Source organism: Fringilla coelebs, assembly GCF_963513975.1.
Source record: "Fringilla coelebs genome assembly, chromosome: 4".
Taxonomy (NCBI): domain Eukaryota; kingdom Metazoa; phylum Chordata; class Aves; order Passeriformes; family Fringillidae; genus Fringilla; species Fringilla coelebs.
Genome location: NC_140032.1, coordinates 8467317 through 8482027, shown reverse-complemented (window position 1 = coordinate 8482027; position 14711 = coordinate 8467317). Strand labels below are relative to the sequence as shown.

At 38.7% G+C, this 14711-nt stretch overlaps 1 protein-coding gene across 1 annotated transcript in view; it reads right to left on the bottom strand.

The window, feature by feature from the left end:
• NSD2 (nuclear receptor binding SET domain protein 2) overlaps positions 1–14711 on the bottom strand; it is a gene marked incomplete at its 3' end in the record, with an annotated part of 95281 nt that overhangs the window by 14749 nt on the left and 65821 nt on the right. Inside the window, exons 8-11 of the mRNA XM_084204372.1 lie at positions 14559–14677; positions 12366–12470; positions 11069–11150; positions 9970–10094 (exon numbers count right to left, since the gene is read on the bottom strand). Of these exons, the coding sequence (XP_084060498.1) occupies positions 9970–10094; positions 11069–11150; positions 12366–12470; positions 14559–14677 (431 nt within the window). The remainder of the gene's footprint in view (positions 1–9969; positions 10095–11068; positions 11151–12365; positions 12471–14558; positions 14678–14711) is intronic.

Here is a 14711-nt window from a genome sequence, read left to right as displayed (position 1 = left end):
CAAAAAAAGGAGCACTGCTGGCAAGAATCAAACCCAACATCACAAATGCAACCACAAAAGCCAAATTCTATCAGCCCATTTCAAGAGAAAACTTGGCAATTTACATCCACCTACAGATTATTGCCAGGTTTCAAGCACAAATACCAACACATGGAGCATGAACAAAATACCCTCAGTTCATCAACTGAATGGCTGCCAGGCTGAGAGTATCTTTCAAAATCTCTCCTTTACAGCTGTCAGGAGTCTCACACACTTTACAAATCAAATGCTCTATTAAGCTCCAGTTTTGTATGACACAGACCAGACCAGATACCTGCTCATGGCTGTCTCAGCTCCTGTGAGTCCCTCCATGCACAAGCAGCTCAGTGACCCAGCCCTGGGGCAGGCTGCAGGATGCACCTCTCCATCCTTGCCACCACGACCAGAGCTTTAACCACCCACCCTCTCCAAGATCCATAATCCATGCACAGCTCACACACACTTCACTAGGAGATTTCACAGCTTAGGGCCCTGATGAAGGGGAAGGGGAGCAGATTTTCTGTCATAAGAAAGGGATGCATTTCTTTAGGATAATTTAACTGGACCCGTATTTGTATCTTGCAGGTTAAACACTGTCTGCCAGACATCTTTGAGGAAAGCTCCCTCTAGGAAGAGAACTGGAATTCAACACCAGCTCCTGCAGTTATCCCAGAATAGCCAATGGAAATGTCAGGGAAGTAAAAGAGCATCTGTTCCTTGAGGCTTGTGGAGAAGAGGCTGAGACAATCCTTCATCCAGTGTTTCTCAGAAATGACTTAGAACCTAAGAGAGGAACAGCATGAGGTGGTTGGGAAAACTACACTTGTACCCCCAGCAAGCTGTAGCAGCCCTAACAGGTTCTGATTCATCTGAGGGACACTGAGTTTTGCAATTAAAATAGGTGCAGATTGAAACAGTCACTAAGTAAAGATGATTTACAAGAAGATTGCTAGAAATCAGCTGATGCTGATGTGACACAGCCACCTCTGCAATGAAACAGAACACTTCTGTGGAAGTTTTTAACAGTTCACATACCACAGCCCAAAACACAGCCTTCAATACAAATCTGGACAGGTTTGGGGGCTTCTTACTTTACTTGTTAAGTTACAAATATACATCTTTCCCTTGTAATCATACCAAAGCTTGTCTTGTCCTTATTTTTGTAATATAATCCTCCTAGCAAAGAAAATGGTGTATAATTAACTCTTCTGAAATTCAGGTTGGGGTTCAAAGTAATCAACCTTTAGATTAGTGGCAAAAACATGCTAACTGGCAATTTGTAGCTATTTTATTCTGCCTTACATTTGGAGTATTTTTTAATTTCTCATAAAGGCAAAGGACTGTTTTAAAGAGCATAAATTTAGGGGGTAAAAAAGCCGAGGCTATTCGCTTCAGACTTTTAGCAAGTGCCAAGTTTCTGCACTGAAATTGTACCTGAACTCTGCCATCATCTCCTCTTCAGCAGTTACTGCTGCTGTGACATGGAGGACACCCTTCCTCTGCTGAAGTAAGGATCAGTGCAAGCACCATCACCTTCACACACTGCACATCAGCCAGGCTTTCCTTCCCATTCCCTTCCATCACTGAACACCAACATTATTTTGTGAGGATTTGCCTGTAGAGGCTTTCACACTTCACTGCCTGAACACTGAGCACGAGTGGTATTTCAGAAATGCAGCTCCTTCTACTGGAAACTCTGCACCTGCACACACAAGTGAGAAAAGGGGAGGAAAACAGCCTAAAAACCAATTCATGCTCTTCATGTGGGGCAGGCCAGAACTGACTTCAGGGCTTTGTGAGGTTCCACATACCATCACTACTCACAGAAATGACCAATTTCCCATCAGGCTCCCAAGGCAATCCTTCCTTTCCCATGTGTCTCAGCCATTATTCACTACTTGCACACATAAAACTCAAAAGGGAACATGTAGGGACACATTACTGCATTTTTCCAAGTTCCCCATAGCTTTATTATTGAAAAAATACTTAACTACTGAGTCAAACTGGGACAAAGTTTTGGCATCTCTGTAAATTCTTTGTGTTTAGTAATTGTATTTTTACCCTTCAAAAGACAGAAACTGTAGCAATGGGTCATTAAACAATTGGGTTTACTCATCTCAAGATATTTTGAGCATACATTTTATACTACTACTGTATTTTTGGAACAGTTACTCAGGCCCACAATGGTACAGGGATCAGCATATAAAGACTTCAAATCCCCCAAAGTATTTTTAATTTTCTTTTGAACTATATGCTAAAATTCCCTGTTCACAATAACCAAAAGAAGTGCCTAAGGGATTCTTTCAGACGAAGCTCAATCTATTTTTAGAAAGACTATGTAACAATGCTTGTAAAAGCCATCTTCAGCATGAATTCATAACTGAATGAACATGCTTTGCACACTGCAATATTTGATGTACAAAGCCAGATTACATCAGCAAGCATTGCTGAACACTGGGTAACTGTTTTAATTGCTCAGTATGAGGGTGATATTTACTTTTTCTTCCTGCTTCCTGGACTACTTTTGCCTGTTATGTGCAAAAGGGACCTACATGGGCACACAGATGTAAGGACTGTTGGTGGAATAAAGGAGTTTCCTTGGCATGATTATATTGAGTAAATAAGTGTTTGGTTTTCACAGAGGTTGCCAAGCAGGCTTAGAGGAGGAAATGTGAATAACTCTACACAATAGTTACAATAAAAAAGCACACCAGAGCACTGAGAGGAATTAAACTGAGTCAGCTATGTGCATTTTCTGAGTTTATATGTTTATATTCTTAATTTTGTCTTTTGACTGAGGCACTTTGAAATGATTAAAGGGGGGCAGGCAGGAAGTCAATTTAACAGAAGACTTTATACACAGATTTTGTGTATAAAATCACTCCTCAATGTCTTCCTCCTGCAAGACTTCCTCCAGCTGTAACACGAGTCCTGCAGCTGCAAGACTGAGCCCGAGTTAACTGCACAGCTCACTGCACCACCAATTAAAGGTGAAAGAACAAGCACTAACACAGGGAAACATTTCTCACAGTACATCTAAATACTGAATCCAGGTCTACTACAGTTTTTAAAGCATTTTTTACAACCAGGTACCTGATTCCAGGCTCAGCCACACAGCTCGGCAGAAATGCAAGGCAATTCTTCATTCCCTCTGGCTTTTTACAAAGAAGAGTTAAATGCTAGCTGGTATGTACACTCAGCTTGCATATTTCCAGAACCACGTGGGTGAACTTTGCAAATGGTATTGTTCCTTTCCCATCTGGGTGGCTGAAATGTCACTTATTAAAAAAAAAAACCAAAAAAACAAAAGGTAGTGTGACATATTCTCAGCTGGCATCCAATCATATTGATACATGATATAAGCTGTGAAAGGATAGACTGGAATTTAAAAATTCAAATCATGCTGTGGTTCAAAGAAGCAGATGAAGTCAAATACTGATGTAGACATTTGCTCCACCCACTGGAATAAAAAAAAAAAATTCTCCACTTAAAATTGTCTCCTTCCTTTCAGACAGCTCCAAAATCAGAGTAAATACCAGAGCCAGCAAAATCACTGCTCTGTAATTGCAAAGAAAAAAAGGTTCAGAAATTCTAGGTCTGAAAATAAAGTGTCTGTACTCATGCAATCTGGAGCCTGGGAATTTAAGAAGTTATGACGGTAAGAACAAAAAATTGCAAACATTCTGCTTGATCAGCTGGTGACCTGGCTATTAAATGTGCCTTTTGTTTTAGATTTAGGATTAAGTCTTCATTTTCAACAGCTGATCTAAGAAAGCATCCTTGCTGGCTCAGGGTTACCCTAGGAGGCAGGGAGGGGGTCATGGTGTGTCTTTTTTTTCTTCCCTTGAAGTACTTCCTGGCTAAAGGCTGTCCTGAAGGACCAGCAGCAATATTTGCTAAGGCAAAAACCTCTGTCTCATGGAGCAGAATCAAGTCCCAAGTACTATTCACTGTGTGTTGGCAATTGCAGACTGAACATCAACACTTCTGTGCTCATCTGCTTCCCTGGGACTGCCCCTCTCCTAGATCCAATCCAGACAAGGTTTTCCTGCCATGCTTGAAGGCTCAAAACAAATTTGGAAATTTAGATTGAAGAAGTCGTTAACATTTGAGCATCTATGGTGCCTACACTGGAACAGGCTCCAATAGTTGCTACTCCACCAGTCACACACCTCTTTAGACTTTTCCAGCTACCAAAGTGCAATTTTTGTCCAAAAAATAATTCTTCTTCAGAAAAATCACTTGATCAATTCACTCTGTCTAATAAAAGCCCTTCTTGTATTACTCACATATGCTTGTGTAACAGCCTTCTTAAGTCTTAATACAAGCTTTGGTCTTAGTCATTCAAGACAACGATGTTCTTCTGTCACGTTCTGTTCAAGCAGTAACAAAAACAACTAAAGGACAAATTTTCTGAGATCCAAAGAAGGCAACCCCTCCCACTTCCCACTGGGTTACTTGAGCATCACTTGCTTTATAATGCAGGCTGTAGACATCAAAAGAAAACACACCCCACTATGCACACTTATCTTAGAGCTAGGGGTGTATAAAATGAAAATAAAGCATGGCAGGAAATTATTGCTTGGCAGGCAAGTCTCCTCCAGGGCAGGAGCAGCAGCATCCATAAATGAAAGGGCCCACAAAGAGTGACCTGCACCTTTTACAGGGATGTCTTAAACAACATCCTCTCAGGTCACCTGCCAGTACATATTATGATCATATGATATTAACATATCATATACAAAAGATACACAACATCTTTTCACAGGCAATTAAAGAGGCACGTCCTCATGAGCTCTGAATGCTGCTGCCCACTAAGTTTCATTTTCCTTAACACTCAGGACACAGCTACAATCTCAGACTTCCTGACAAGACTTTAGAGTCAGTGATTTCTACACCACAGTCACCCAGGAGGAAGTGGGCTGGGCTGGCTAAGAGCTCTGTCTGTAAAGCTTGGAGGATGCATGTTCTGATAAATAAACTCTTCTGTCTTTCCAACAGATAAAACCCAACTGCATATTTTTTTCTTATTAACAAAATTTTTCTTATTAACAAAATCTGAGCAGCTAGAAGGTTGGGTTTGTTTTGTTTTTTTACTCTAAGAACAACTTATGTCAGAGTAAGTCAATAAGCAACATACAAACAGGTCAGGCTGTATTCAAAAGACCATCTATCGTGCACCCACACAGAGACAGAAAAACTGACAGAGCCAATTGAGTTACAGTTAACATTTCCTTTATTTCATATAAGAATTCCTGAACTGAATGAAGAGTGATATTTTGGCCCATACTGCTAGACTAGATAAATTCTTTAAGTATGCGGTGCCACAGTGTACACAGTACTATAATAGCAAAAAAAAGACAGCCTGGGACAAGTTTCATTTTTATTATTAGCAGGAGTTAGACGTTTCAGATAAGGATATTATGCATTTCTGAATTTGCCTGGAAAGTTAATTAAAACTATGAGAACATTTTAAAACAGTAGAAAATTGCCTACAGATACTCATGATACTTTGGTAGGGGATGCAGATAAAAACCTACATAATGTAAACATTCAGTTAACAGATTCTCTGCACTCTGAAGCCTAAGTAACACACAAGAGGAGAATAAGTACACAAGAAACTTAATTTTCTACACAGAATGTGCTGTCAAAGAACAAAAGTGAAGCTTTGAATTTTTTTCCACGTGAAAATAGAACCATTGTAACAAAACTGTATGGTCTGGTGGGTGATGCAGGTCATGTAAAATGTTAGAGGCTTTAGCAGAGGTTTAGCAAGGAACAAGTCCAACTACTTGCAGTGTTCCATAAAAATGTACCCCTGACTGCTTACTGGGGGGGAAAAATCATAGGCATACAGAAACAAACACAGGAAACAACTGTCTGCTAAGTCACAGGATGTAAGGTGGCACTATATATTAAGTTATCCTTAAGCAATGTTTAGAAGAGAGAATTATATTTGCAGGAAGCCTGAATGAAATGCTAGAAGCACAGTGATTTTGTTTAACAACCTGCAAGATCAATGGCAACTGCTTTTTCTTTAGATCAGTAGTTTGTTTAAAATAACATGAATTCCCTTCTTCCTTCCTGTTCTTAGGATCAAAAAGTCAGTTATTTTCACCTTCAGTAGGAGTTTTTAGTTGCATATTCTAGGACAACTAGACCCCAGGGATGATAAATGGAGCTGATGTACTTTTTGAGTTGCAAGCTGTGCATGTCTCATGACTGCCTCCTCAAGCAAACACCTTACCTTTTAAGAGCTGTACATGTTTTCTCCTTTGTGTATACATGCTAATGCCCATTAAAAATGCAGATAAATGAAATCTGTCTCAAATCAATAATGGGAAAAAAATCCACTGTTTAATATGAAGAAAAAGAGCATTAAGGCTTGCATTATTATAATTTGCATTGTTAGGCCTTGGAAACACAAGGATTTGTAGCTATAACCAGGAACTGAGCTTGTTTTGACACTGGTTGTCACAGAAGGAAGAAAGAATTCCTCTAAGGAAGATGTGATGAAATTAAAATAAAAGCACCTCTTCAAATCTTTCCCAGGCTTCTTTAAGCTGCCATCTGCTGGCCAGCTCAGACTGGAGGGTGTGATGAAGGACAGGCTGGCTAACTCAGAGAGTATCACATGTGCTTTATTTTGTCCTCTCTTAGGAAAAGATTACAGTTTCTTTGACAAAGTTTGTAAGTAGTACCTACTGTCTGCACGATACTTTGACACTTATCTGCTGTCAACAAATTCATCCAGTTTAATGAAGCCAGACAATAATCACAAAAATTGATTGAAAAGCTAAAGCAGATATGTTTCATGCAAACACACCAAGTGTGCCAATAATCCAGCAGTAATGGAAATGTAAAGTCTTTTTTATTTATTAAAAAAATACTGATTACACTCTTACTGGCACCTACTACATTATTGGGGGGTGGAGGGCCAAGGTAAAAAGAGAAATTAAAATACACCATCTGCATCTCTTCTCACAAATATGTGCTTTTGGATGCTTACACCAAGTCTTACACAGCCAGTAAAAAACTACTCCGAGCTTTTGCAGACTCCAAAGTGTTGAGTATCTTTTTCACATCTGGCCCTACCAGTTGCTCATTAAGAATTATATTTCAACAAAATCATATTTCACATAAGTGACTTGAGTCAAGTGCCTAGAAGTAAAATTATTTTGTTTCAAAATTAAATGCAGGTATGAAATTCATTTATTCCTGTATAGACACTTCAGTGCTTCTGTCCACCCCTCTTAAAACAACTTCAAAGGCCAATTTTTTGAAGGGAGTGAACCTTTAATCTCTAATATGTCACATCTCTAAATCTGTTTGAACAAGTCCACACTCCCACTCTTATCTCCCTCCCAAAGTAATTTATCAACTGAAAATTTGGCCTTGCCTGATTTTATAGTATTTCAAATAAACCCCATTTAAAAAATATCCCCTAACAACAACAAAAAGCATTCAAAATATTTTTTAAAATGTCAAATAAGATGCATCTTTCAAACAAGAAAGAACTGAGCACATTTTTCCAAGAACCTGGTTGTAAAGGACAAACATTTAAGGGGTAACAACAGTTCTTGACAAATAACAGTCACATCCAGGTTCTATTCTGGAACAAGCTGTTCACAAAGAGTATGGGAGAAAAAGAAAGGAGAAGGGGAAAAAAAGACCAGAATCCTCATAGATATGCCTTGTGGAGATGTATGTGCTTGCAGAACACACAGAATTTTTCCTATACTTGTTAAGAGAGCACCTAAACCAACACTTAGAAGTATTATAGTGAACACAGAAATGTGAAAGTTAATCATTAAATCTATTTAAAGTTGAGAAGAATTACATCCTACTCAATTAGCTGTGCAAGGCTTTCATCATTACCTGACTGTGTTTATTTTTAAAAAACTTTCCCTTAATACTGGGAAAGTTTCTCTCCAGATGAATGCTCTCAGGACACACACATATTTAGCTGTTTAGACAAGTGCTAAATAAAAATACAAAAGGGGAAAAAGTTTTTAAAAGCCACCCACACAACCCAGAATTTCTGTCTTTCCTTGTTTCGTAGAGCAGGTCAATATTAATTTCTGAAACACATGCCTGAAATTTTTGTTTTATTTAACAGCAAAAATATATCTAATATAGGAAACAAACTGGGCCCAATCCTTAGTTGGTCCAAGTTCAGGTCAGTGTAGCTTTAACCAATCCAAGGATTTAGCCCATTAATCTACTTCCCCCTGCACCCAGTCCCCCAAAATTATTTAACAAGGTGTGTTTTCAATTATGCTGTTTGGGACTTTTTTCCCTTTTTTTTTTTTTTGATATTTTAACCCTTTGAAAACAATTAATTCACTTTCTAGTTTGTGTATCTGTGTTCTGTGAGCAGTGTTTGAAGGTAATTTTTCTCAGATCTTTTACTGTTCAGCAGTAGCTCAGTAAATTAGTGCTAAGTTTTAGAATTTCCATCTCAGCCATATGGAAGATACAACCACATCCTTTCTTACATATGAACCATTATGTTACAACCCCAAATCCTACAAAAAAGAGTCTTTTGTTAAGAAAGACTTCTGGATAATTAATTTTATAATCATAATCTCGAGAAAGAAAAATCTTTCTTCTGAGTGCACAATGTTTAGAGATGCATATTTTGAGCCAAAACCCCCAGATTTTTCCTTAAACTAATCTGGTTGAATAGAGAGCCCCTAACAGACCATTACACAGCAAGTCCCACCAGCAAAGCCAATCCAGCAGAAGCTGGTAAGCCAAAAGATGGGAGTCTCTCAACTGAGGAAAAAAAAATAACTATTACTTTACTTGGCTGCTGCTATGGACCATATTTCCTGTGGGACCTCCTTTGCTTGTTTTATTGGGGTACAGGAGGGAGTATTTATTGAGGTTTTTTAGTTAAAATGTTTTTCCAGTTACAGTTAAGATATACAGCCATTAACATGCAATCTTTTTTCCCCTACCCAAAGGTAAACTGTTTACTGAACATTGCCTAGATATTTTAACTGCATTCATTACAGCACCTCATGCATTTCTTAGGGGAGATGAAAGTCTCTAGGAGAGCTGGAAGCCCTATTCCCTTGTTAGCAGGCAAGTATTTTCTCTACAGTTTTTGTAACACAGACTGGCTGAAGCTGTTTGTCTATGGATATTTTACTAAATCCTATCAACTACAGATCCAAACCCACCTGCAAAACAGCATGCATACTTCACCCTCATGCTGCCACTCTTTGGCTGATTGGTTTTAACAGTGTAGATGACTTGGGGAATGGTTTAATGGATTGTATGAATACACTTCTGGTACATACATTTCATTTATTGTATGTCAGCTGAAAAGAATTACAGTTCCAAATATGCAGAGCTAAGACTATGATTAGCAAGTATCAAAAAGATACATCCTTCACTGCCTATTTAACTCTACTGGGGTTGGAGCTATTTGCATCACAGAGAAATAGCACTAAAACAGCCTGAAAACTAATTTGAGTTAAAAGGGGCTCTGCTCAGAAGACTGTCCAGTTCTAGATCAAACAGAGGATAAGGAAATTTGCTTCGATATAAAAGCTATGGCAACATGACAATATTGAGTTACATCATGTAACTAATGTAGTACACTTACATAAAAATCTGTAGAAGAAAATACAGAACACACTGGCATTTTACTTTGCCTCTAATAGAAGGTTACAATTCTAAAACGTTGTTGGTAAATACATTAAAAACCACAATAATATCTCGACGTCCCCAAAGCAGACGTTGGTGTTACAATAAATGATTTGCAATGCACACGGTAACAGGATTCACAGAGGCCAAAACTGGAACTTGTCTAGAGCACCAACGTTAGAGAATTCGCCTTTGAGTTTTGCGTTTTTGTTTTTGTTTTTTTTTTTAAACAAGATTCACACCTGATAATTTCTGTAATTAAATGGTTGTGTGCAAACACCACTTTTTTTTTACCTCATTCTCAGTTAAGGAAGCTGAAGGAGATGAACTCTTGCTAAAAGCAAGAGTTGAAGATTCTGCTGCTGAAGCCCGATTTCGCTTCTTCAGAGGTTTACATGCATCAGACAGATTTTTCGTTGCTGTAAAATAATTTTGGTTTACAAAGTGAAGTTTGGAACTTAAAAATGTTATCTCCCTGAAGCCATTTAAAATATTCCTTCAGATACAGGAAGGAATTATTTAGGTAAGTCTTCTGGGCACCTACATAGGACTGAGCGAACATGAAGCTTCTGAAGCCATGTAGTTCAGCTTGATTTTAAAAATAAAGGTCTCCATTAATCAAATACGTGCTAAATGTTTTCCCAAATTTTTACAGTCTCATTTCTATTAAAATCAAAGTATCTCATGACTTAAGACCTCTTTAAAGCAGAGGTAACAGTTATATGAGAAGGCCTACGTGAGCTCATCACAATCTGAGTACCACTAACACTTTGTTAAGAGAAAATTTATATACAGGAGCCAAGTACCACACATTAGCCATGGCACATCACCACTTCTACACCGTGCAGGACTTGCTGAAGCTCGCTTGTCTTTGGCAAATCACTGTAACACCTGCAGAGACATGCTCTGGTAGCAGTTACCTTCAACTTGAGCATCATTAACAACTCTGACTTTGGTGTTTTGATCCAAGGTTCTACAGAATTCCCTCTCATGCTCCACACTGCCTCCCATCAAGCACCATGTCAAAGGACTAAAACCCAAAGCACCTGATGACACTGATGGCCACTGCACTTGTTTTACTGGGCCAGTGCAGGGGGCAAAGGGGAGCAGCAGGGTTTGTTCCCTGCTCGCCAAGACCTCGGGGCACCAGCTTTAATCTGGTGCCATCCCACGGGGAACTTGTGAACTGCTGCTCTCAGTCAGCAATGCACAATTTCAGTCCAGGATCCAGCTGCAGGAGGGCAGTGAAGGAACAGGGCTCCCCCCCAGCTGTGGCACAACTGCAACTGCTCACTCAGTCAGCAGAATTTAGCCGGCTGTCTCAGACAACCTGGGCATTTTAAAAAGTATTTAATTGAAAAAGTTACATTAAAACTTATTCTGACCACATTACCTGACTGGTTCTTTTGTGAAGAGGAGGTTTCTGTGACCTTAGAAGAGTTTGTTTTTGCTGTTTTGTCATTGCTTGTCTCCCTCTGTCACAAAAAAAAATATGAAAAAATAAAAAAACTCCTAATTTATGAGTGGTTGGATACAAGTGGCAATTAGTTCTGGATTTATGTTATTAAAAAGAAAGTGTCTTTACAAATATCTGAATGGTACTGTAGTTAAACTAGCCCCACTTAAGTGAATTTTAAAACTCATTACAGCACAGGGTACAAACCCATAAACAAAAGAGAAATATTAAAGAACACAGTACTTCAGCATCCCACTTATCCATCCCAAATTCAGCATATCAAAAGGGGGAGTGCTAAACACGAAATTTGTAAATTACCCTTGCTATTCTTTGTACAAACTGGTCAAATTAAGACCTTTAATTATTAAAAGTAAATTGCAGAATTAATATAGAAATTTGAGAGTAAACCATGTGCAGAAATCTAAGTCTCAGAGAGGCTTGTTTCCAACTCCACAACTTATAGCAGTTCCATTTTAAAAATTACTATGGTTAAGATTGTTTCAGCATTTCCAAAGTAAAACCACTATTTTCAAGAGAGAATGTACAGCACCTAAATTTGCTCCAGATTGAGAATTCATGATTAGAAGTTTAGGCCAAAAACAGGGGAAGTTTTTGTCAAATCTTCGTCAAAATTAAGACATTGCTCCTTACACATGCCACTATTTTTTTTTTTTCCATTTCTGATGTTACAAATTAATTCAAATCACTAAAACTGTAGCCTGGAATACTTAACCCTGTCATGCTCACCAGATTAATAAGCACAACTCTACTGAACAGAAAGCTTTACACACATTTCCAATGCTTTACATGCTTTTCCAGAGTCTTCATCTGACAATCAGTTTTACCAAAGATGCGCAGGTGAACACCTCAAAGGCCAGGGAACTGATTTCCTTTGTAAAAATAAACACAAATGGCTACAGATGTGCCACGCTGTGCTTTTACTGAGCTCTAAGCTGCCCTACCACCAATGCCAGCAGAGGCTCCCAGTATGGGTTTGCTAAAATTACTGTTACACTTCTGGGCAAAAATGAAAGAAAAGAAAGTGTCAGGAGGATGGTGCCAGACTCTTTTCTGCGGTGCCCAGTGACAAGACAAGGAGTAATGGCCATAAACTAAACCACACAAAGTTCCACCTCCATATGAGGAAGATTTCTTTACTTTGGGGTGGCAGGGCATTGAACAGTTGCCCACAGAGGTCGTGGAGCCTCCATCTCTGGAGACATTCCAAACCCACCTGGACACACTCCTGTGTAACCTGCTCTAGATGACCCTGTCTTGGCAGGGGGATTGGACTGGATGATTTCCAGAGGCCCCTTCCAATCCTAAGGATTCTGTGATTCTGTGAAAATGTACAGGATAGTTCATTCTTAAATTTAAAGCACACTTTACAGAACCCCCATTTTGTTAATGTGCATTTTAGATACATCATCAAAGCAACAATGAACAAATTAGTTTTTCAAAGCCCCCATATGGGTACTTATGGCTTGGTTACTTTATATGAAAACATTCTGATTTTGTAAATAAGAATTAAGGACAAAGGGAGAGTATAACCCATAAGTCTTGTGCAAGAAATAAAATGTCATGAAATCAAAGCTCCTCCTATCCAAAATGATTGCACCTAAAGCCTGCAGGTAAACTGGGAATAGCAGAAAGAAGGTGCATGGTTAGTGTTTGCTTTTTTGCATCATTACACAGATATTTTCACTGTCATTCCCTGAATGTTCTACTAAGCAGCAGCATATACAGCTGGAAGTGCCTTGGGATTGTGAAGGCAGGAAAAAGACTAAGAGAGAATGCCTGAAACAAACTGTAAACTAGATCTGACCGTCCTGTGGAGCACAACCCTGCTATATGCATTCAGAGTTTCCAAACCACTTAATATTTACACACATCAACCCCCTTGTAAGCAGTTCTGATAAACTCACCAGAGACAGAACAACATTTTTAAAATGCACATTATGAAGTCAGTGCTATTCATAGCCATTAGTGCTACGAATATTATGGGAATCATTCATCTCATTTAGTTATTTATTTTCCTGCTGGTATATTCACATGTGTGTCACAGCACCAAAGATACCAGAGCCTCTCATGCATGAACTATACTGCAACCACCTTTCATCCTACTTCTGAGAATGCAGGCTAATTGTAGGGTACAAATGCTGGTGGGACAGGAAAGTACCTTTAGAACAGTCAAATCAAGGACTTTATAGGAGGAATTAATTCTAATAAGTAAACTTCATTATTCCGGGCATCTAGTGTATTATAGTATATTCAAATCAATTAGACAAGTTTAAAAATGTTTGAAAAACTGCTCCTAGAAAGTCACATGAATATGCAATGACTAACCCATTCCAGCAAGAAGTGCAAAAACCAGTTCTGGACCTTCTTTCTCCAGAGGTAACAACATTAAGAATTATCTCTGTCCCTTGCTAATCAGCTCATTAAGCCTATCTGAAATTCTCTTTTTTTTTTTTTTTTTTTGTATTAAACTCTAAGACAACAAGTTGTCTTAATATCTACAATATCAACAGAAGTAACAAAATAACCAGCCCACCAAACAAACTGACACCTACAAATGAGACCTCCACAACACATTTAAAAATAAATCTACTACCTTTCCTTCCATTAGGTTGTTTCATTTGATTGCTGTACACCACTGAAATTCTGAGCTCAGTCTATGGTACTCACACTACAGTATGTTACTGCAATAACTCCTGAACACATTTGTGAGCTAAGCTTTCCACACAAGTCAAACCCATGAAATTCACTGCTCTACATGCATGACTAAATAAACCTGGGCCTGAGGCTCCACAAGGCTTGTGCTGTGTCTGCATACACAGTGACCTATGTAAGGAAAATTCTCATTCTCACAAGCAAGCTAACCAGAAAAGGAGCCTGAAATTTGTGTGATAAATGCACTTTTACTGCAGAAATATAAATTTACTGCAGTCTCCTAACCCAAGAAAAGGGTCAGCATGCCGCTCTGAAGTGTCCTATAGCTTTCCTGTTTGTCAAAAGTAGTTTTTCCGTTTTGCTTTACTTGCTTTCCTCTCTTCTGACTTTTGTCTAACCTAACTATCGGCTAAAGATATTTCTTTCACATTCTGGTCAAACTAACTCCAAATCAGGAGGAAAGAAAAAGAACTACAGAGCATAACACCACAGAGAGGTCATGCCTCCCTCTGCACATTCCTTTGGGAAACAGGTTAAGTAGCAAGTGTAACTTGTCATACCTCCATCCTCAGACCCAAAGGGAAAATCCCCACAGTGGTACGCTCACACGGATCTCTGAATATTGACAACAGTTTGGTATGATATATGGACATTTCTTTTTTAATCCTGAAAATGGAAATGCTGACAAACTTAACTACAGCAATGTGACTGGTGCTGCTATAAATCAACCCCAACAAACCAATGACATAATTACCTTCCGATTATTCTGTTTATCCATCCTGAGTCTTTTCCTAGGTGCTTCCTGAACTTCAAAATCTTCTGTAGGCTCCTTTGTCCTCTTTTTTTGGTTTCTTTTATTTCCATGTAAATTACCTTGGGATGGGGGATGGGGGAAACTCACATGAAA